This window comes from Trichoderma citrinoviride (assembly GCF_003025115.1).
Source record: "Trichoderma citrinoviride strain TUCIM 6016 unplaced genomic scaffold BBK36scaffold_12, whole genome shotgun sequence".
In the NCBI taxonomy this organism is placed as follows: Eukaryota; Fungi; Ascomycota; class Sordariomycetes; order Hypocreales; family Hypocreaceae; genus Trichoderma; species Trichoderma citrinoviride.
The window spans coordinates 62,996-85,926 of NW_020194720.1; the positions used below are offsets into that span (position 1 = coordinate 62,996).

Genomic DNA, 22,931 nt, shown 5'->3' on the forward strand with positions numbered 1-22,931 from the left:
TGAACTTATTATTGTATGTGGTAGACAATAAAGGCAAGAGCTGAATATATCCGTATCTCATAATCTCATCGGTTATCACGCTCCAGCCCAAAACCGATCCCAGGCGTCTCGGCAACCCTCAGTCTGCAAATGCTTCAAAAAGTCGTCAAATTTGATTGGCTCCTCCCCTTCCAATCTCATCACTCCATCCTTGATCCCCTGCCATCCCTCCACAGGCAACTTGATGTAATTGTGCCTCTTATCGCAGAAATGCATGACAGCAGGCGACCCCACCTTCTCAGGATCAAGGCGAGCGTTGTAGCAAAGCTCACAAATCAGAGTGCTTGAGCAGTCTGCGCAATAATGAACGACAGAATCTCCCCACCAGGCAAAAACAGCCACGGGATTGCAGATGCCGCCGTCGCAACTGCACCCAACAATGTTTGGGTTGCCCAGATCTCCCTCGTCTCTCGGCGATGACCTCTTGCCGCTCCTGATAGTGGCCGAGGTTTCGTAGGGTGCCACTCCTTCAACCGTCCCAACCCGCTTGATAGATACTACTCCGTCGGACTCGGTGTCTTCAGTGTTCTCGTCATCGCTCTCATCGTCGCTTCCATCGCTAAACTGGTTTACCATCTCCAACAGCTTGAGCTCCTCATCTGTCGCATGTGTGATTTTAGAGAACATTGCTGATATCACGATTCGCGCATAGCGCTGGATATCTTGTCCATCCGGTACGGCTTTGCTCAGCACCATTAAGGCATGCGCCAGCTTTTCCAAATTTTGTCCGTCGTTCCACGATACCTTATCGGTGAGCCCAGCAAAGCAGTCATCCAGGACGCTTTGAAGTCGTTCCTGAAACTCACATGCCTGGCCCACCTTCAAGCACATTGACGCAAGAACAATGCGACGATAGACCAGGTCTAGATCCGTATAGATGGGCACAGATAAAGACAGTGGCCTATTCATCATGCCTTTGAGTGACTCAAGGGCTTCCAGCTTGACCTTGGGATCTCGCGAGCCCCGGAAAATCTCGTACAGAACGTCAGACATGACATCAACCAGTCGCTGCATCATTGTCTGTGGCTCCTCGTCAGTGATAGAATAAGGGTATCCGCTCGAGGTGCCGGCAAATATCTCATCCAGGGTCTTGCGAGCATTCTCCAAATCTCCCTTCGCTCTGAAATAGGCCACCGCCAACTCAAGGCGCAGCGGAGCACCAGAGTTGAGCCGATCAAGGAATTGGATAGCCTCCTTGTAGGCATCAATGAGAAAGTCGACTTCGCCCTCTCTAATTGCGAGAGAGCGAAGCTTGTCATGTCGCTCGTGTCCCTGATTACAATAGCTCCACGCCATCCAAGTAAGCCGATCAATAGCACTCCAGCTCTTCAGCGTCCGAAAATATCCACCATAATCAGCCACCTTCTCAAAAAGCTCGATTTCTCCCTCAAGGGCATCTCCGGAAGTTGTCCCTGTAGGATCAACTGCTTTTGCCTTGGCATAAGACTCAACCGCGGCGTCTCGCATCCTGAGCTTTCCCTCAAGCTCTGCCTTTGCCAAGAGAGTTGATCGCTTCAGTGAAGTAGGGACGTCGGCTGTCTCGATATGCTTGACACACTCCGATATAGTTTCGAACGCCCTATCCTTCTCCTGTAGCTTCCACAAGACTTTGGAGTATAAAATGGATGTCTTGAACTTCTCCGTATCGTTATTCCTGGAACCACAGAGCTCGAATGCTTTATTGCACATCGAATCAGCCGGCTTATAAAAGCCGTAGTTCAAGAAAAGCTCTCCCACCGCTCGATAAGCCGTTGCATCCATCTCGATTTCGCTGAAGATGTTCGGTAAGCCTAATGAACTCCTTTCTTCTCCGAGCTCTTCCATGGCTTGATTGTCAGCATCTTCGTTATCGTCCGGAAGTGTATCGGCATCTGTAGTCTCTGGCGCTGATGCCTCGTCCGGAAAGTTCTTTTTTGCGCTGTCAACAAGGAGATGGTCAAGCCCAGACTACAAGATGGTTGAGTTATTAATTCCATGGTTTGAAGAGAAAGAACCGGGTAGGAATGAAAGGTTCTCTAGGCCAAAACTTACAGTGCCTAAAAGCCCATAGATGAGCTTATACGCAGTCAGCGCCTCATCACGATTAGCCGCAGCATAGAGGCGCCGGACGTATCCCTTCACCATTCCATATCTGCACCTCCGGGAATCAACGGCAACATCCGCCCACCATGCAACCGCATCGGAGCTCAAGAGAGATGCAATCCCAGGGACCTTGAGAGACTCGGCCCAGACAGCCATCCTGCCATTCAGCACACTCTTGATGCTTCTATTATAGGTCATTCCGGTGCGACTGAGTGTTTCTGAGAAGTCAGTATGCGAAAGAGCCACGGCCAACCCTTCCATGACCTCTGCTTTCTCTTCAATCGTATAGTCCTCCCACACCAGTAGGGAGGAATGCGAGATCAGACGATAGGCAGCGTACAACCTCAGGCCGTCGTTGATTGTGTGGCCCGGTCCAAGAGGCTCTGGCTTGACAAGGTCAACACAGGCCAAGAGTATTTGACGATGTGCCTCCGAGGCCTTCAAATGCCACTTAGAGTTGCCGTTGGTGGCATCTCTGAAGAATGCCCGCATCGATCTCTCTTTGAACTTGACGGGTAGAGCACCATCGTTGTACATCTTATGCAGTTTCTCCCTTCTCGAGGTCCTCAATCGAGCCAGTAGAAGTGTCTCTATGGGCAATTTCTCTAGATTGAGCATCAAAGGCCGGGTCTCCAACCTGGAGAAACTTGGAGGCAACCTCGGGAATCTCTTCGAGATCAAAGCTGTCATCCTTGGAGAGATACACCAGTAGCGATGTTACTTCATCGAGAGTCAGAACGCGATATGCAAAGGCAATCCAATGGAGCAGCTTGGAGGCAATCTGCTGGTGAGCAACGGGCATTCGGCGCTGGCATTCGTCCAGCATAATTTCGTATACGCCATGCAATGTTTCAGGCATTGGACGCGCAAGCACCTGAAGAACAGCTCCCTCGCGCCCGAGCGAGTTGAGCCTATCCAGAGTGTGTTCAGCATACAGCAAGCCTAGTGGTTTCATATGTGGTCAGAATTTCCTCCTCATCCAAAGTGGGGGCCGGCGCTTGTAAACCTACTCGGCGATGCTTCTTCCACCTTTTCTGCAATTCTCTGCTGAACATAACGTGAGAACTTCTTCAGGTAGTTCATGTTGTTGATTCGATGCCACACGAGGGTCTTGAAGTCCTGCAGTTGCTTTTCCTTCGCAACTTCAATGGTGCGAACCTCGAACTTTTCGGTTAGTTGTTGGAGAAGATCGGGGCGAGTCGTGACGACAATCGTCATTCGAAACTTTCTTTCTCTGACAAGCTTAACGAACTCGAGAAATTCAGAAAAGTCAGACATCTCATCCAAGCCGTCAAAAAGGAGGAAAAGATGGTTTGTAGAGTCCTTGCTGAACGCTGGACCGAGTATCTTGAGCAGCAAGTCTCTCCAAACATCAACGTTATACGCAACCTCGTCGCGGACCATCTCTGCGTTGATCCTCTCGCAAAGAGGCACGCTCTGGTCCACCACCTGAGTAATAGTACTGATCAAACCGCTCTTGAACCAGCCAAGGTCTCTACGCTGCTCTCGGTAGTAGAACTGGGTTGCACAGGTACGCTGGGCTGCGTCCTCTCGCGCGATGCTGTAGAGTCTGTCGTATACCGATGCCGCAAGATGGCTTTTGCCAGTCCCAGGCAGTCCCGATAGGGCAAGGATTGGCTTGAGCACAGTGGTGTCTCCGTCTTGCTTGATCCATGCCTCCCACCCAGGCTCAGAAAAGACCCAAGTGCAGGTGTCCGGGATTAGCGTCTCCTTCAGGACCTTATACTCATGGCCCTCTCCCTCAATATCTGGCATCCTGTTTCGAACTTGGTTTGCAGAAGCTGGCTTTCCCGCGTCTTGATTGGATGGCTTCCCTTTGTGGTCATGCTTTGCGTTCTGTTCTGTAAACGCCTTGAGCAGCTTGGCAACATCGCTGCGAATACTCCCAGTATCTTGGCTGATATTGAACATAATCACCTTCTGCTCCTCCAGCATCTGTCTGTGTGTAATCTGGTTGATTTGCAGCTCAGCACTCATTTTCTTGAGTTCCTCACTGTTACCGTGGATGGCAAACTCTGTGGCATTTTGTAGCCGGGCGAGATTTTTATCCATCGTCTTCCGAGCACCACCCAAGTCGCTATCTTCACCCTCAATCAGGTTGGTGATCCATTTCTCTGCAGGTCATGTGAGTACCCTAGCATTCTAATTTGAAAGCCCAAGAATCCTTCGGAATGCTTACTGAAACGGCCAAGTTCTATATACTTGTGTGCATAGCCAGTCAATGTCAGAAAAGACGTAAAGACGTCCATGAGACAGTTCTGGTAAGCCTTGTGTGATGGCAGGCGAGCCTTCAAGATGACTATGCGCTGCAGAAAGCTATTCATATCGTCGAAGAAGACGACAACGACGTCATAATCTGCCGACACTTGTCTGCAAGCCTATAGCGAGATGCATATCATCGTCAGTTTTGGGACTTCTACCGGATCTAGAGCCATTCTCAAAAAGAGGCATTACCGAAAGAAGATATGTGATTGCGGTGCCAATCGCAGCCGCTGGAGGGAATGCAGGAACAGCCGCGCTGATGAGTTGCTGAGCCCCCTTCTCGATATAGTCAATATTAGCCGCGAAAAGGCTGCGCAGCTTGTCCACTTTCTTGCTGTTGTGTCGAAACTTGTGGAATGAGTTCATCTCATTGGTTCCGAAGTCGATCATGTCTTGGACACTGTTGAATTTGGGCTGCAGGTCAAACCCCACAATGCCCCTGTACTGCTTGAGAGCCTGCTTCCAGAGGTCGGCAACATCGCGATCATCATTCTCCAAGTCTTCTGGCACTGCTTTCTTCTCCCCTCCATTAGCTGCCATAGTGTCAAAGAGGGTCTGAGAGTATCAGGTGGAAGATAAAGCACGACTTTGCCAATTATAAGATGCGTAAGTTTGGTCCTTCTTCGTAGAAACAACCATGGAGCAGCTAGATACTAAGGCAATAGACTCTCGGTGGGGCTTCATCTTGTCTTTAAAGCATTTGGAGCAAGCTCTTCGCATTGGCAATAGTATTTTCGGGTCCTTTGTGCAGCAAGAGTTCTTCTCAGCCCTATGGTCAACTCCACAACACAACACAAAAGGTGCAATTGAGTGAGCCTATCATGTCCATTGGCGACCTCCCCTGTGCGTGGTGCCCGCATGATTCCCGGCTGATGATCCAGCTTCGCAGCCCCTGTACGTTTAGTGTGCAGGCAACAGGGACGATATAGTAATCCTTCGGGCCGTCAGCCTGCGTAGTTGTAGGAGTTCCGCCCACTGAGATGTAATGAAGAGCTCTGGATATATGGAAGAGCCCTGAACATAAAGTGAGGCAGCAGCTTATGCTACTCTTGAATGGCATCCAATGTCCAAAGCGTCCTGAACTTGGTAGCCGCGAGAAAGATGAAGGAGCTGTTACGGAAATGTACCGGCAAGCTCGACAGTTCTCGTGCTCGCCGACTTCAAAGCTAGAGTAACGGAGATCACGAACCCCGCAGCAAGCAGATTATTAAACAAGATACTCCGCATTGCACCCCAAATGCACGACAAGGCGCCCTTGGCGCCGTCCGCTTTCCACCTCCCGTGTAGTAGTGAGGTACCGTCCGTATTGCCAGTATTCTTACATCCCAAATTCGGCTATCATTGGGTCGACAGACACTCCAGGGCGGAGATGCCGAAGCGGAGTCACACGGTGGAGCGTTTGTGAGATGAAGACGATCCCAATGCGGCTCAAATATTCGGTGCCGCAAATTGTCCACCAGTCGGTCGATTCGTGTGAGAAGGCAGCATAAACGAACATGGGATACTGAAGGATCATATATGGCGCAATCCCCAGTGAAGGCTTCTAATGCAACGTCAAGGAAGACGCCTGAAGCTTTGTTGTCAAAACAGAAGTCAACTGGTTGCGGAGGGTGGCACTTGATGCATGGGGCTGAAACGGTTAGGATCAAGTTTAGTTCTTACGCCCCGAAACCTGAAGCCTCCTTGAATCCTACTGCATGACAATATCGCAAGACAAACGTTCCTATCGCAAGCCGAGCTGCCTATGCTCGCGATAGTCTCGCATTGGTCCAACCAGGCCATGAGGCCTAGTGTGACGTCTGCTTGACCAAACTTCTGGTCGATTCTTCGCACATGTCGGCTTTTTGAAGCAATGCGCTGGTTCACAGTTGACGGGCCCTTTTCTCTGTCATCCAACAAATTGTCTTCACAGCAGAAGCTGCGCGAGTCGCGAACCAGAGAAACGCGGTACCCTAGCCATATCAGAGGCTACATTCATATTTAAAGAGAACAATATGGAGTTGGTACGGTATCATTATGCACGCAGATTCTTGTCCGCACCTACACTTATGTCCGCATGCTCCATTCGTCAGTATCATCGTATCGCCCGATCGCCTCTGGAAGCATGCATCTTGGCAATTCTATTTGTGGACAGAATTTCCTGATATAGATGAAAAGAGGCCGGACTCTCTGTAAAAACATCAGCTCTAGTCAGGGATGGAAGCGGCAGGGATGAACCTGATGAATGAAGCGACGAATATTGAGCGGGTGAGCTGAGCAGTCCAGATGATAAGACTACAAGGGCAATTACTATAACGGAATATACTACTGAATGCAAAGGCTAAGGAATCATCTTGGCAGCCTTCATCAAGCCAAAGGCCTCTTCGTAATTTTTCAGCACATTCGAACGACTCTCGAACCCTGCAGCCCTTGCCTTGGTCAAATCATAGTGTCTGTCGAACACCGGCAACGACGTAAGCACCTCCATGAACTCCCAGCTCGTCCTCTGAATGATACCCGGCATCAAGTCATGATGGGTCTCGAAGCTCTCCCATTCCTCGCGATGTTGCGCCATGTACGCCGCCACACTAAAGCCGGCCGTTTTCTCTGGGGGAACGCCTGCAAGGCCAAACATGCCGCAAATCGACGCCCATTTCTCAGCCCAATTGTTCCCTGTAGTAACCGGAGAATCTCCCACGTTGTAAATCTCGCCATTTGGTGCTCTTTTCAGACCAGAAGCAAATATGTGTGCTCTAGCCAATGTTGTTTGTCCAATCTCAGTATAATGGCTGTTGTACGCAGCTGGAGGACCAGGATATGGAACGGTCTTCTTCTTCCCGGAAGAGTCTTCTTCGCGATATGCATAGAAGCTAAGGAAAATGCCGAGAGCCTGAGCATAGTTCATTGCGTTGCCGCCACCGGGTACGAAGCCGATCTACCGTTTATTCATCAGTCAAACGCCGGGATCATCAATTCCAGCAGCGAGGTTATTACCACTAAGTCTGGGCGGATCTCAGCGAAGCGCCAATTCTTCTCAGCGGAGAGCCTCTTGAGAGCATCGTACTGAGAATAGTAGAAGACTTGATCTTGGTATGGTTGTGGAATACGCGGGTCTGTTTCCTTGGCGGGCACTTTTGGAAATCCCAGCTGCGGAACATGCACAAACCCGTACGACTATATATCAGGAATCAGTAGAGAACAGCCCAATGGTAATGAGTGCAGACTACCTTGCCGCCTGTCTGAAGAGTCCAGAATCGCAAATTCGCACTGACTCGCTCGACTGCTTGGACAGCTGTTTCGAGTATGCGGACGTTGACCTCTTTAAGAATGTCAAAACCTGCAAAGTCAGAAGCACCAGCCGGTTGAACGTATGCTGCGAAAGGGTTATTCTCGACTCTCTTTCAAGGTTACGCTCACAGAAAGCTATCGAGTCGTACCAGCAAAGTATACGTCTGTGACATCCTTGATACCGTCAACATCGGCCAACCTGGCTACGACATCGTCCACGCTCGCGGTGAGGTCCACTCCGTGAGCCAGCGTAAGGCGGCTATCCTCAGGCAGGAAGGACTTCGCTCGATCCAGTGGTCGGTTTGTGAGTCCAATGACGCGACTAAATGTGGTGGACGTTGGATATGTGAGGGCTTCCCGCACAATGGCCCATCCAGTGATGCCAGAAGCTCCAACCACTAGAGCGGTGCGGTCTCCAATGGCCGAGGCGACGGGAGACATTATACTTATCGGCGTTGGTTCTAGGATGGATGTTGAGTATCAGTCTCGTTCTTGGCACGATGCTAGTCATTGAAGAGTCCAATTGCACACATATATATACCCAACTTTCCTAGACCATACAAATGCGGCCATCGAACAACACCCCTATTATCGACCTACATCAGCGTGTCCATTCACGTGCAAACGGGAATCAAGGTCAGTCCGCAAGTCTATTCGGGCGGACTTTGCAGAATGGCAGAAATGAAGTTGATGGAATCCCCAGTCATGTCGAAGACGCCCAGTCTTGACTAAAGCCTCCTCGGATTACGACGGAAAGCCACCCCCTTGGTCGCGAAAGCTTATTCAGCGGAGCGAAAGCGAGCCTCGAAGCCGCAAAGTGCAAAATGACTAATAGTGTCATCTCTACTTTTATATCTGGCGCGTGAACAAGTGGGTGCAATCCAGGGCCTAGGCTGATCGAGCTGGCATCAGACGTCGTTCTAGTACCTAGTAGTAGTAGTACTCTGTAGTACTATCACGTTTTCTCCGCGGCTCCGCCAGAAGTCTTAGAAGCCGTGAGGGACTGCAAGATCCGCTCGCCATACTCCGCATGCTGCTGTCTGCATACAGTAGTGGCTCAAAGTGTTGCCAACCTCTTTCCTTGTGTTCGTTGCAGAAATCGAAGTGCCTCATTTGTCATGTGCCTTTGAGTTGCTCGCCTCTTCCACGGTTGCAATAAAAGATAAAGCGATGAATGCGGTTGCTTTTTGGCTCAAACTTTTAAGCTCCTCTCACTCTATCTAGCATGTATTTGTCCTACTGAATTAATTATTAATTCTCAGCATCTTGGAAGAGGTGAATGAGCCACCTTGACCACATCATTGAATGCTGCTGCACATCACAGATCGAGAAAACATGAAACTTCAATCTCCATTCTTCCGCTAACCCTGAATGGCAATTTTACCCTTATGTAATCAGCTTCCGGCCTCTCATATGCGGAGGGCGTCGGCCCGAGACACCCAGACCCGCCCCGTCAGAGCGCAGGTATAAAATTTCGTCTCGCGGCCGACCTTTTCAGATTTTCTTTTCTTCTTTTCTTCTTTACGTCGACAATACTTCAGTATGTGCACCCCCAACTGCTCCTTTCCCACCACGGGAGTCAGTCTGCTAACACACCCGCCAACAGGAGAATCATTTCTATAGTATTTGTCTCTCGCTTTGGTTCCCAAAAGAGCCATCGAATCCACCCTGGTTGATGATTGCATATCCTCGGCATCCAAGAGTGAATACTTTCCTGGTCCTCTCGCACCGTCCGCAAGGATGGCGGCAGAAGCCTTGTGCATCTGCTGTATAGAGAGTTGTTTTTCTCTTGATGATCTCGACCCTGTCGATGGCTGCCTTCGGGCCCGTTGATGGGGTGGATGTCGATGGACGTCTGACAGGCTGCTTTCACTTTCTTTTCATTGCAGATTCAAGGCTTGCCTTGGACGCGAAGAAGAGTTCGATTACCTTTCTGAAAATTCCGTCTTCATCTTCCATCCACATACATAGCTTAGTAGATTAACCTTGACTGCTGGGCTCCGCGCGCTGTTGTTTGCTACTCTGATCTAAGCTTGGCCTCCCTCCAATAGCTCTCGCGTTTAAGATTGCGAAGCCCTTTACCGAACCATATAACTGGCAAAAAGGTAGCGCAGACGGCCAGAGCAACGAAAGCCACGCTGATGAAGCAGTTCTGCAGTCCCAGGCCGTCCAGCCAAGGCGTGATGCCATAGTTGATGGCAAAGCTCATCGTGTTGCGAATAATGATGCACGACGCCAGGCCATCTGCTGATACCTCTCGATATGAATCAACGAGGTATGCAATCGACAACGTGATGCCAGCTGTGCTGCAGGCCGCAAGAACGCACATAGCCACAATGAGGCCGAACCAATGGACATGATGAGCCGCCTTTTTCTTGAGTCAGCGGTTTCTTTGTTAAGCGATGAGGAATTGGCAGCTTACCCCGACGCCCCAGAGGATCTGGCAAGCCGGCACAAGTATTGTTGTCAATGCAAAGAGCCAAAGGCGCTGCTCAGGCTCGAATATGCCGCGATTGCGTCGCGCAAGCTTGATGATGAACCAGTCGGAGATGATGCCGCTGTAAGCAGATCTGTGAAATAGGTGCCGTCAGTCCATATTGTTTATCCAGCTGAGCTTGGAAGAGGCCCGGTTCCTACCCAAGAACGACACCCACGACACAAGCCAGATAGCTCAGGCCAACGATACTCGGCTTAAAGTTGTATGGCGCACCGCCGAGAACGATGGACGAAGTTGCGTTTAGTATATTGAACCAGATGAGATACGTGCCGTACGAGAAGCCCGAGTAGAAGACGACAGGCCACGCGATCAGCCTGAGGATCTGCCAGGCGCGTCTGTGCATCAGAAACGGCCGCGGCTTGTCAAGCAAAGAAAGTTTCTGCAAATAGCTCTTTTCTTCGCCCTGGAGCATGACAGTGTTGTCGTTATCTGTGGGAAGAGCCGCTGCACCATGGCTCTCATTGCCAGCAGCTGCCCCCGATGACGAAGATGATGACACTGTCTTTTCACCTGGACTTTCAAGAACTTCAGCGGCGGGAATAATCCCTACCAATGGGCGATCATAATTGGTCTCCTCAAGGAAAAAGAAGAGAAACACAAAGCAGGCCGCGCTGAATATAGCCATGAAGTAAAAAGGCCATTTGTAACCCATGCTATCATTAATGAAGCCGCAGATGACGGGTGCGAAGTAATTCGAAGTAGCCAGAATCCACGCATACCATCCCATGTAGGTGCCTCGCTCATGGGCAAAATAAATGTCAGTGATGGATGTTTCTGGCAAGGCTTCGATTGGTGCGGCGACGAAACCGGCAACGATGTTGCGGGCGATCCATTGGCCATGGCCTTGAGCGAATGGGCTCCAGACGGAGACGGCCTACGGAATGATCAGCATATATGGCAGGAGGTCAAGTATTCATCACTTACCACGATGCCTAGCATAGAGAGCAAGTATGTCAGCCGTTTGCCATACTGGAGAGCAAATGGCTGCCAGAAGAGCAGGCCCCAGCCGCATAGCAAGAACATGTAGCCCGTTCCTTCATTGAGGTCGCCGACTGCGCTCGAAAAAAGGTTGTTAGCAAATTACCTATTGGATGTTCATCTGGGCACTGTTGGAATTGGTACCCTACCGCTAACATGTAGAGCTGTGGACAGCGGCACTAATAGTGAATACACAACGGATAAGGCCATGCCATTGAACAACGTGTAGCTGAAGTACAATAATCACGGAATCAGTTAGCAGGCTCAATTGCCAGCTCAAGATGGCAAACTCACGCAATCAGGCAGATGAGATGCTGACGCTTTCGCCGGGGCGACCAGTTCAAAGGGTCATTGACATCTGTTGACGGTGTCGGGATGAGGATGATGTCGTCCTGACTCGAGGCATGGCATGTTTCGGTGTTGTGGTTGACGTCTACGAGGAGGACTGTTCCGGGGACCTCAGACTCGTCGACATGGGGTACCTGGCTCTGCATGGTGACTGTCGATGCACTTCACCTAAAGCTGTCCTTGAATAAGCAACAATCCTGAGGCTGTGGCATATCATTCACTGAATGATAAAGAAGCAAAAGCAGGCGCAGATCAAAATGCTTGCAGAGGTGGGAGATATGCGACGCGTTTTATCCCAGCCATATCTTGCCGGCTTGTGCAATGGGCATTCGTCTGAGACAATTCGGATTGGACAGTCGGATCGGCGTTACATCGACGTCACAAGACCAGAAGTACATGTTCTGCTAAGGCAGAATGAGCAGTTGAATAACACAAGGGAGTCGTTTGCCGAGACGCCGATCTCCTTTCCAGAGTTGGGTTAAGCCTGGGGTAGCTCTTTGGGTGGGTAAATGTACTCCTGCGTCGGTGAACTGTGGGCCAGGCATTGATAAGTAAAACACGTCGTCAGTTTGGCGATACTCTTGCTCTCTGCCTCGTGGCTTATCATTTACATACGGGCTGACCCCGACAGTGAATAGATATCCAGAGAGATATGTGCAGAGATAAGAAGTGGAAATACTGGAGTGACCAGGTATGAAGTTTGTGTCTCCACTGCCTGCCGCTATGCTGATCAATTTTCGTGGATGGTTCTTATCTCACAACTCCTCTAACGAGCAAGCAAAGAGTCCCATAAAACTTATCATGAACTGCCGATACGGAGTACATGATCTCCATTCCTCCAAAATCCGTTTCTTAACCATGTCTCCCAGCGACTTTCTTTTCGCAGCGTTATCGGATTCTCAATGTAGTGTCCTACACTGGTCTAGGATAACCTACAATACAAGTGTGAGAACATATGTGGCTTATGACTCCGACTCCTGCTTGCTGTGCAGCATCTCTACCTACCTATATGTCATCAGAGACTCTACTCACCAGAAGCATTCTAGCTCACATTATCTAGTCGTCTGTTATTGCCATGGCCTGACAACACGTTCCTTCCCGCCCGTTCGGACGCTTTCCTCACGTTCATTCCGCTCTTACTGTATCCCCCACCCCACGCTCAGTACGACTACTCCATGCCGAACGTCTACAGAATTAAGAAGCTTTGTCTTCTCCTTCAAGCTCCTACGAGGCACTTGTGACGCGTCTTTTTTGATCAGCTGAATCAACGTCAATCGCCTCTTCCTATCGTCCTCTCGCCAAATAATAGACCAATTTCAACGGCACCATCCGGTGCATCTCGGCAAGCTCCGGCGCTCCGCCTGTGGGGGATCGCAATAAGGCGGGGCATCTGGGGGGCCGTTTGGGTCGGAATTGGGAGCATGTCATCATCCTGTCTCTCGCGCCGTCTTTAACCTGAGAACATACATCTTCATTCAAACAATTGCTCCATCCAAACGACCTTTTCAAATTGTTCAAGCTTTTGAACCACGAAAATATGGCGGCCACGCTTGAGTCCGACATCCAATATCTCAAAAGCCTTCGGGCCGTCCGAGAGCGCTCGCGAATCGTGCTTGAAGCGGCCCGAAACGGGGGCCTCAACAACTTTGAGCTTGATGAACCGCGGATGAAAGAGACGGCCGAGTTTGTTGCAGGCGTCATTTCAGTAAGTGTGACTACCATTAGAAGCATATGAACTTCTTTGCTCATATGCGCGTGAACCACAGCGTGACTTTGGCCCCGACCGATATGCAGAGATTCCGCCCCATGGACGGTGGGAGCATTTCAGCATCGGCGGCATCCCGCGGCTGGAGAACCTGGTGCAGAAGTGGCAGGACAGCGAGGTATCCAATATGGAGATTACTCGACGCCTGATAGACCTCTTCTTTGTGTCCGTGCTGCTTGACGCTGGTGCGGGCGACACCTGGGCGTTCCGCGAACCCGGAGGCGACACGGCGTATGGCCGCAGTGAAGGCATCGCGGTGGCCTCGCTGTACATGTTCAACGACGGAGCGTTCAGTTCATCTACAGACGACAATAATGCCACGGTGGATGGTGCATATATACTACTTTCCAACCTTCTGATCTATATTCCGCCAGACAGCTAACGGCCCTTGTTTCGCAGGACATGCCCTTAGCAATCTGACCGAAGATACGTTTATCCACCACTTTCAGGTCGGCCCTCAGAATCCAATTGTCGGCGCTGCGTCCAGAATCGAGCTGCTCAACAGCTTTGGAAAATCTCTGCTCTCGCTTCCAGAGATATTCGGGGCAAAGGGTCGGCCAGGGCTGCTTGTTGGCGAGTCTTATCTGTTGATGCTATACTGAGTTCATGTTGTTAATTCTCCGTCGCAGACCACTTGATAGCGATGACTAGCAAAGATGACGACCTAGATTATGAAGCTCTCTGGGATATCCTGCAGAAGCTGCTTCTCCCTGCATGGCCGTCCAACCGCCCGCGGATCAACGGTCAGCCTATTGGAGACGCATGGCCTCTCCGCGTGCTACAGGAAAAGTCCGGCAACAGCGAGAATCCAACGGCGGGCATTCATCCGTTCCACAAGCTTACCCAATGGCTTGGATATTCCCTCACCGTGCCATTCATGAAGGTACTCAAGCGGAAATGGACCAACATCGAAAAGGGAACCGGGTTGCCTGAGTACCGCAATGGAGGCCTTTTCGTCGACATGGGCGTCCTGAAACTGAAGCCAGAGGTTCTTGCCAAGGGACTTGAGGCTTCAAATCAGGCGCTGCCGCTCTTCTCGTCCACCGGGGACGTGATTGTGGAATGGCGGGCGATGACGGTTGCTCTCTTGGATGAGCTGCATAAGCTCATCAATGATCTCTTGGCGCCGCAGGGAGTGTCCCTCTCGTTGCCGCAGCTGCTGGAGGCTGGATCGTGGAAGAGCGGCAGAGAGCTGGCGGCCAAGCATCGGCCGGAGACTCGGTCGAGCCCGATACTGATTGACGGCGATGGCACTCTGTTTTAGATTAGCCCTGCTTACATGTATGAGAGCGCATACCGGTATTCATAATTAATGATGCTGCTGCCATGAACTTGAGTAGTCTTTTGTTCAGTAAATCACTGCGCTCTTCACCGTGTCTTGCCCCTCCCCATTGATGACTTGTGACACATGCTGGCTTGAGCTCCCAAGCCGCCAGTCATACCCCATTTATGCCTCAGTAATAGATACTCCGTACTCCGTATGACCAGCATGATAAGGAAGCAAGACGATCTGACATAGACCAGTAACGGAAAATGAACCCTGGATGTGCGGGGTCCATCGTCGTGCATCGCATATGATTTGATGCGAAAATACCCTTACCTATGTGCATGCATTGAGTAAGACGTATCGACAGCCCGATAATTTAATACAGCTGGAATCCTCGGGAAAACAACTTGACTCCATCACAAACAAAGACACACGACACGCTCACTCGCCATCAAAGAGGGAAGGGGACACAATGAGCCAAGACCTTACCCTCCCCCGGATTCTCTGCCTCCACGGCGCTGGTGTCAATGCCCAAATCTTCCGTATCCAATGCCGCGCCATCATGGCCCGGCTCAAGGACAAGTTTCGCTTCGTCTTCGCCGAGGGCCAGCTGGAGGACGAGGCGCACGAGGCCGTCGTGACAATCTTTGCCGAGTTTGCGCCGTTCAAGCGCTGGCTGGCTTACAGGGACAAGCACGAGCCCATGGACCCGACGGAAACGGCGCAGGGAATCGTGAGGCAGATCCGCGACGCGATGGACAAGGACGAGGGCACGGGAGAGTGGGCAGGGCTGCTGGGGTTTTCGCAGGGCGGCGTCATCGCGGCGAGCCTTCTCTGGGCGCAGGACCACATCGAGGACGAGTCCAAGTGGCCGCTGCCCGGCGTCAAATTCCGTTTTGCCGTCATCATGGCCGCTCCCGGGCCCGTCGTGCACATTGACCGCACCGGCACGCTGCCCACGCCGCGACATCTGGCCAGTGCAGGCGACCTTATCCCCAGGTTCACGGACTGGCCTCAGGAGGGCCAGGAGGACGAGACGCACCTGGTGCTGACGCCGACGCTGCACGTCCACGGGCTGCAGGATGCGGCGCTGGAGGCCCACCGGAAGCTTTACAAGTACAGCAAGAAGGGGACGTCGACGCTGCTGGAGTGGGATGGAGGACACAGGCTGCCGATCAAGACGGATGACGTGGAGAAGCTGACGAACAGGATGCTGCAGCTGGCGGAGCGGACGGGCATGGAGTTTTACTACGACGATGACTGGTGATTCCTGGCATTGGAGATGTCCATGTGAAGCGAGCATGAGTTGACAGATATAGATGGACAGAATGGCGTATTGGACGGAATAAAAGGGGGTCACCGGGCACTTGATTGGAGACACCAGAGTCATTAGAGAAAGGAGAGACGGATAGATCGAGAGAAAAAGTGGCTTCTTCTCCTATTGCTTCCATCCACTGAAGGTTTACTACGAACAAATCCATGCATTTTGCACGATCTGTCCTTGTTCCTCCTGACATGCGTCATGCATCATGCAGGCAAGACTCCTCTGCAGCTACCCTGCCAGCTTGCCAGCGACTCAGAATTTCATACTAGATATTCAATCAGCAGCAATTCACAGCTATACTCACAGCAAATAGTCATCATCTTTCAAGAAGATGAACATCATGATAGCAAAACTTGAATCGACGGCAAAGAATCACCAGCTTAGTCATCTCGTCTGGTCCAGGCTTCCCCGCTGAAGCTCGCATCATGACGCTGTCAATCTCCCCGCAATCAGATAGCAGCATCTCAACACTTCACGATCAACTTCTCTTTCACTTAAGATATAAGACAGCATCCGCAGCCTTGGAACAATGTCGAACTCCGAGAATCAGCAGAATCAAGCTCCGGGAGAGCAATATTTCCCTCCTCCGCCTCCCGGTCCCCCTCCTGTGTCTACTCAACAGCAGCAGCCATATCCCCAATTCCCTCCACCTCCACAACAGCCTGAATCGCAGTCTCACCAGGCTCAAGCTCAATACCAACAGACTGAGAATCAGCAACAGCAACAGCAGCAGCATCAGCATCACGAACAGGCGCAGCCTCAACAGACGAGCCAGCAACAGCACTTCCCGCCTCCTCCTCCCGGCCCTCCTCCGACTCAGCTACAGCAACCTCAATATCAGCCTCAGTATCAGCCGCCATCGCAGCAGCAACAGCCTCCCCAATCACAGCCCCCTCTCCAGAACTCAAACTATGCCATCCCCGCATACGATCCTGCGAATCCCGTCTTTGCGCCACCGCCCTCAAACACCCTCAATGAGCCTGCTAGTCCCTCGGCATATCATCAGCCTCCAGTTGAAGGCCAGCAACAACAGTACCAACAGCAGCCGTACCAGCAAGCACCTCCATCTCCACAGCACCAAACAGCTGGCGAGCAACAGGGGCATCAAAAGCTCGGCTGGGGCGAGCGACTCTCTGCCCTCGGCATGAAGGCCGCGGCGCCCATCAACAGCATCGCGCACAAGTTAGGCAGCCAAAGCTTTCTCCCGGAGACGCTGGACAAGGAGTGCGACAAGGCTGCGACAATACTCAAGGCATTCTGCAGTAAGTGTGAAATCCCGCAATGTTCAGCCAGTTAGCTAATTCTCCCCTAGAGAAGGGAGTCTATGCCGACCCTGCGGCCACTTCGGTGCCCACCTCGACCGATCCCAACGCAGTCGAATCGACCGACAGAGTCATTGACCCGACAAAGGAGAAACCCAAGAATCGCGTCATCGTCACGATTCCCCCCAAGGTCATCGCCAAAGCCGTTGGCCTTGCCATATTCACCACGCTCCGTGCCGGTTTCCAGGTGTCTGGTGCTACAGGCTCAGGAATCCTGATTGCGCGTCTCCCGGACGGCACCTGGAGTCCTCCCTCTGGCATCCAGCTGCACTCCGTCGGCGGCGGATTCCAGATCGGCCTTGATATCTACGACTGCGTCTGCGTCATCAACAGCAAGGAGGCTCTTGCGGCCTTCACCAACACGCGCGTCAGTCTAGGCAGCGATCTGGCCGTCGTGGCTGGTCCGTATGGTGCTGGTGCCGCCGTTGAGTTTGGTGCGCCCTTGGAGATGAAAGGGAAGCAAGGGAAGCAAGAAGGGCCCGAGGATCAACAACAGCAATCGCAGCAGAAGCTCCAGCCAGCAGACAACAGCAAGCAGAGCCACAGGCGAAGTCTCAGCGCCAGCGCAACCAAGCCCGTCTTCTCATATGTCAAGTCGCGAGGCTTCTACGCCGGCATCCGTATCGATGGCACCGTCGTTGCTGAGCGCAAAGAAGCAAACGCTGCCTTTTACGGCCAGGCTGTCTCCGTAGACCAGATTCTCAAGGGTCAAGTGCCGCCTCAAGGACCCCCCGGAATGTGGCCGGCTGGAGCTCAAACACTGTACAGCGTTCTCAAGGGGGCCGAGGCCGGTGCTTTGCAAGCATCTTCCGGTAACAGCAGTCCAGGGCACCACCAACAACAGACCGCGCAAGGCTACGACTATTCTCAACCAGGCCAAGGTCAGCAGCAGATGTCCCTTCCCTCGTACGCGGAGAGTGGACCACGTCCAATTGATGGCGACATCAAGTACGCCTGAAGAATGATGATAACAACGAACGAACCAACATGAAGTTATGATGGAATGATGACAAATACCAGCTAGTAGTATATTTCGATTCCCCAGGGCTTTGACCGAGCTGCCGCATCCATCTCGCAATGTGATGACTTACCATCCATCTCTGTAGACGTCCTGCGTCCTTCTGTGTATCGGTAAGAGGCGGTGCGCCACGGCGTCCCTCGAGGTTTTCTCTGCCGCCCCATAGCAGCGCCGTCATTGACCTGTGATCCTTCGTCTCTTGACCCACCGTCCCATCTCCTCGCCTGATATGGTGGGCAAGACCGACAACACTTTGTTTGCCCGATCTCCATTGAGATCTCATGACTGCTGCCTTGTTGCATCGTGTAATTTGGCGTGGTTACTGCTGCGTTTACCGATGTTGCCCCTTCCCTTCTCCGTCAAACACATGACCGTCTCATATCTTACACGATGTTGCACGAATTACAAAGTACCATCATGTCAAAGCTGTTCTGGGTCAGTTGTGTCTCAGCCTCCCTGCGAATATCTGGGGCCCGCACCTCAGCAGATCGGCTTCCTGTCTGCCAGCCCAACAGAGCTATCAGGATGAATGGAGCTGTTGAGCACTGCAGGAGATTGCCAGAACAATCTCCTATCCTCAGCTAGAGCCTAGAGCAGTTGTAGCTTCCAAGGTACCTCAGGCGCGGGATCAGCGGGAACTAGAAGTTACGGGCTAGCGCAGCTGAAGCTGGTACGACATCTCCAGTTCGAGAGTGAAATAGTCATAGATTGTCAGTGAGCAATTCAGCCAGTATTCAGAAGAATCATACCACGACCCATTGCTGTGTTACCCATTGACGCTTTGGGTGCAGTCGAACTTGGACTAATGTTCGGCCGCTTCATAAGGTCCTGCGTGTTTGCTGCGTTGACAGGCAGATCATCAGGGCGGAGACTTCGTGTCACGACCAATGACACAGCTTTATACCATAAGCTTCGGCTCTTCCGCATGGCAAACTTTGTTTGCTTCAACAGTGCCAGCTGAGCTGACCGCTAACTCTCTTAGTTTTTGTCATATATCTCGTTTCCAGTGACTCATCGTGAGTCGTTTGTGCAGCCATCCATGGCAGTCTTGACTCCCAAGCTCGGCATCTCAGCCGAGTAGATGCCATCCATATCGTGCTCTTCGCATCCTTATCACGCTTCAAGCAACGGGAAACAACAACCCTAAGACCGGTACTACCAAAGACCGTCCCATCACATCCCTCTTAGCCGAGAAGAAGTCCAAGAAGTCGACCAATCCGGGGGCCCAAGCTCAAACTCTTGTAGCCGCAGACACAACCAACCCCGTTGTCATATCCCTCCAATGCGCCACATCCGGTTGCCGTCGAGGTCAAAGAAGTTGATCCCTGCACCAGGCGCCTCGTCGGCGAGGTATCTCTTTCAGCTATGTAGGTAAGATACAAAGACCGGTCCTTGATTGAGTTTGAGCCATGCAGCGGCTTTCCCGACTCTATGGTGGCTGGGGAGCTGAAGAGTACGAGGGCTTGCATTGATCCGATTGTGCAAGTCTGAGTATAGGGAGATGCGGAAACGGGAAAGAACTGTCACAGGACTTTCCGTGGTAGGTGATTCGGTTTGTTGTCATTGACAGGTCTTTATTGGGCAGGAATATATAGTAGTATTCGTGAAGAACGACCGGGTAGAAGCCACTCAATGACGCTCCTTTTCCTGTTCTCTTTGGTTCTCTCCTCTGTCAAGGCCAGGAAACTCTTTCATCTGCCCAAATAACCCAAATTCATCAAAGAATACACAAATTATCCAAGTTCAACATACGGTATTGCTTCAATATGGCTCGGATCCTCTCCTCCCGCGACAAAATCCGCAACGAGCTCATCGTCGTCTTCGGCGAGTTCTGCGGCACCTTCATGTTTCTGCTCATGGCCTTCATCGGTACGCAGGCGGCCATCGAAAACAACTCGCCCGGGAACCCCGATGCTCCTCTGTTCCCCTTTTCGCTCATGTACATTGCCGCTTCGTTTGGAACGGCAGTTGCGGTGAATGTATGGGTGTTTTATCGGATTACGGGTGGCATGTTTAACCCGGCTGTAAGTAAACACTTGTCTCTGTTGTTCGAGGCCGCTCTCCATCTTCCAGGTGACTGATGGAAGACAAAAAGGTCACGCTTGGCCTCGTCCTCGTTGGCGCTGTCTCGCCCCTCCGCGGCATCCTCATCTTCCCGACCCAGCTCGTCGCCGGCATCGCCGCAGCAGCTGTCACCGACGCCCTCCTCCCAGGCCCTCTCCTTGTCGCCAACAAGCTCTCTTCAGGAACGAGCATCTCCCGTGGCCTCTTCATCGAAATGTTCCTCACTGCACAGTTAGTCATTACGGTATACTTTCTCGCCGTGGAGAAGCATCGAGCCACCTTTCTGGCGCCTCTGGGCATAGGCCTGGCCGTTTTCATTGCTCACATTTGCGGCACGAACTACACTGGGACATCCATCAACCCCGCGCGCTCGTTTGGACCGGCGGTCGTTACTGATTTCACGGGATATCAGTGGATTTACTGGCTGGGTCCTTTTTTGGGCTCTTTTCTCGCTTTTGTCGTGTACACTATCCTCAAGTGGATGGAGTATCACACTGCCAATCCAGGCCAGGACGACGACGAAAATAAGGTCAAGAAGTCGCCTGCTGGCCTTGCCTTGCCGACGAATGACCGGCAGTACGGCAATGGCAGTGAGAATGCTAAGAATCACTCGCCGTCTGGGCCACGGGATAGTGGGATTGCGCATACGACTTCGGGGCCTCGGGGGTTTGCAGCTGTTTAGGGGGTTGGAAAACATAGCATGAAAGAGAAAGTTATGAGGGAAAAGGCCTATATATAAGGTGCTTTGATGAGGTATGGATAGGTATGAGTGTACACGATACAGACTGTAAGTCTATAAGTTTACTTATCGTATGAACTATCGCCGCGAAGCAACAAAAGTCGCTGTGTTCCTGGTATGGTTCCAAATCGTGTATTCTAGGTACGCAAAGAGTTCTGATTCACAGTATATATATCAAAAACTCCGTGTGTTTTGTAATCGTGGTGCCTCTCAAATAAAGTGATCCATCCATAACCCGTCGTCACTCTTCCTCCGTCTTCACTCTTGCTCTGCCAGTTCCTCAGGAAACCATCCATACACTTCTAAATCAACAGTATACTCTCCCATCGCATTCCTCACCACTTCCACACCTTCCCTCTGCAACTCGAGAGCTTGGTTTGCAGCACCTGAAGGCTGTGATCTAGACATTGCCAATTGTCAACACGATTGATCTCATCCACATAACATACCAGATCAAGTCCTGTGCTGCGCAGTATTCAACATCTTGGGCATGACGAGACTCACCTTGGCGACACCGCTCCTTTGGAATTAATTACTCTCTGCCACGGTACATTCGTGCTATTGAATCTTGCCTCCTCGTCATGCGGCAAATGCTTCATACAAACGCCAACTTGTCTCGGTCTCTGCGCTACAGTTTCTCGTCTCTCATCAGCGTAATTCTATGAAGAATCCTACCAAAGGCCAAAAGCAATTACGGATGATGATGCGAGGAAAAAGATATCCGTGATTGTGAGGTTTGCTAGTGAGGGTGAAGAAACGTACGTGTGCCGACGAGATACGCAATATGTGCATACGTCGTCACCTTTCCGTACGGTATCTGTTGAGCGGCGGAATACACTGCGTGGAAGAAAGCCTGCGCTTCGTCCGACCGGGCCATGCTTTATCCTCTGGAACTTGCGAAAGGGGCTAGACTCGTAATGAAACAAACAGTCGCTTTCGTAGTGACAATGGACAGAAAGTTGCCGGATGAAGAAGTGGTCAAGTTGGAGGCCGTGAATTAGCAGTTTGGTGATCCCGGTGGGGACTGTGAGCTGAAGGGAGTGGCAGCTATTAGGTAAGGTATGAAATAACGCCGTGAGGAAGAAAGACGCAAGGAGAGCCAAATGAGGCAGATATTCACATGTTTCCCACGGAGTCCTCCTTTATGCTGTTGTTGCAGTCGTCCCACCAGTGAAGGTTAAAGCACTGCACTCACGTCACAAGATGAATAGGGAGTGCAGCCAATAGGGCCTCCAACGGCCGTGGTTCTGGATAGCTCCTCTTGCTCTCTATGGCGTATAAGCAACACACCACGATTGTAGTCATGTTAATTATCAGCTTCACACCCAGGAAGACTTCATAAGCCGGTAGAAAAAAAAGGTGTGCATCAAAGCGATATTCACAAGTCGCCTCCCATCCAACGAAGCACCTGCTTGCTCCTTAAGAGCAAAAGGAAAATTGATTAGGAATCTTTTTCCCTAGGTAGGTAGAAATCCACAGCGGCAGAACATCACTCCACAACATTCCAAGCCGGACAATCACACAATGATAGCGAACAGGAAGGTAAATAAATCAGTGCCACGATGGGCGCATTTGCATTCGGCCACTCCGAAAACACAACATCCATCTACAGAGTACATACATATTTTACAAGTTTGCAAGTCCATTACATCAACTCCAAAGACTCATACCATGGCCATCGGCTCCCCCCAAATATACTTGCATCATCTGCAATGTTCAGAAAATGCCGAGATAATATATGGCCCTCCTCCTACAATGTACGCAGCAGGACTTCAGAAAACTGAAAAGCAAATAATAGTATGGGAAATAAGACAGAATAGAAGACAAACAGATAGAATAGAACAGACGCGCATCATGACATACCGACAGCCATCTAGCAAGTGCAGATAACGCTGTAGTTTGCTCGCTCCAGAACAAAAAGACTAACTTAACAAGTGT

The 22,931-nt window shown here is 51.3% G+C and overlaps 8 protein-coding genes across 8 annotated transcripts; 4 read left to right on the forward strand and 4 right to left on the reverse strand.

Moving 5' to 3' along the window:
* Positions 1–75: 75 nt before the first annotated feature.
* On the reverse strand, positions 76–4,944 carry BBK36DRAFT_1179805 (hypothetical protein; the record flags this gene model as incomplete). Its single annotated transcript, XM_024896190.1, has 6 exons — positions 76–1,986; positions 2,071–2,658; positions 2,759–3,063; positions 3,132–4,256; positions 4,322–4,520; positions 4,597–4,944. The coding sequence occupies 6 exons, from the start codon at positions 4,942–4,944 to the stop codon at positions 76–78; spliced, it is 4,476 nt and encodes a 1,491-aa protein (XP_024746938.1).
* Positions 4,945–6,724: 1,780 nt separating this feature from the next.
* On the reverse strand, positions 6,725–8,112 carry BBK36DRAFT_1171095 (hypothetical protein; the record flags this gene model as incomplete). The annotated part of the gene is made up of 4 exons (XM_024895529.1): positions 6,725–7,318; positions 7,378–7,557; positions 7,611–7,720; positions 7,821–8,112. 4 exons carry the CDS (start codon positions 8,110–8,112, stop codon positions 6,725–6,727), a joined length of 1,176 nt encoding a protein of 391 aa, XP_024746939.1.
* A 1,576-nt stretch (positions 8,113–9,688) lies between these two features.
* On the reverse strand, positions 9,689–11,640 carry BBK36DRAFT_58289 (MFS general substrate transporter; the record flags this gene model as incomplete). Its single annotated transcript, XM_024898303.1, has 7 exons — positions 9,689–10,039; positions 10,094–10,241; positions 10,309–10,625; positions 10,695–11,042; positions 11,093–11,220; positions 11,296–11,375; positions 11,441–11,640. The coding sequence occupies 7 exons, from the start codon at positions 11,638–11,640 to the stop codon at positions 9,689–9,691; spliced, it is 1,572 nt and encodes a 523-aa protein (XP_024746940.1).
* A 1,391-nt stretch (positions 11,641–13,031) lies between these two features.
* Positions 13,032–14,523, forward strand: BBK36DRAFT_1125986 (DUF1688-domain-containing protein; the record flags this gene model as incomplete). The annotated part of the gene is made up of 4 exons (XM_024891334.1): positions 13,032–13,199; positions 13,261–13,588; positions 13,659–13,836; positions 13,911–14,523. The coding sequence occupies 4 exons, from the start codon at positions 13,032–13,034 to the stop codon at positions 14,521–14,523; spliced, it is 1,287 nt and encodes a 428-aa protein (XP_024746941.1).
* Positions 14,524–14,998: 475 nt separating this feature from the next.
* BBK36DRAFT_1125960 (hypothetical protein) lies at positions 14,999–15,793 on the forward strand (the record flags this gene model as incomplete). The annotated part of the gene is made up of 1 exon (XM_024891330.1): positions 14,999–15,793. One exon carries the CDS (start codon positions 14,999–15,001, stop codon positions 15,791–15,793), a length of 795 nt encoding a protein of 264 aa, XP_024746942.1.
* A 1,201-nt stretch (positions 15,794–16,994) lies between these two features.
* On the forward strand, positions 16,995–18,130 carry BBK36DRAFT_1125537 (hypothetical protein; the record flags this gene model as incomplete). The annotated part of the gene is made up of 2 exons (XM_024891293.1): positions 16,995–17,112; positions 17,163–18,130. 2 exons carry the CDS (start codon positions 16,995–16,997, stop codon positions 18,128–18,130), a joined length of 1,086 nt encoding a protein of 361 aa, XP_024746943.1.
* Positions 18,131–19,956: 1,826 nt separating this feature from the next.
* BBK36DRAFT_1171100 (aquaporin-like protein) lies at positions 19,957–20,936 on the forward strand (the record flags this gene model as incomplete). The annotated part of the gene is made up of 2 exons (XM_024895530.1): positions 19,957–20,214; positions 20,286–20,936. 2 exons carry the CDS (start codon positions 19,957–19,959, stop codon positions 20,934–20,936), a joined length of 909 nt encoding a protein of 302 aa, XP_024746944.1.
* A 315-nt stretch (positions 20,937–21,251) lies between these two features.
* On the reverse strand, positions 21,252–21,870 carry BBK36DRAFT_1125184 (DNA binding methylated-DNA--cysteine S-methyltransferase; the record flags this gene model as incomplete). The annotated part of the gene is made up of 3 exons (XM_024891254.1): positions 21,252–21,393; positions 21,498–21,621; positions 21,756–21,870. 3 exons carry the CDS (start codon positions 21,868–21,870, stop codon positions 21,252–21,254), a joined length of 381 nt encoding a protein of 126 aa, XP_024746945.1.
* Between the last annotated feature and the right edge of the window lie 1,061 nt (positions 21,871–22,931).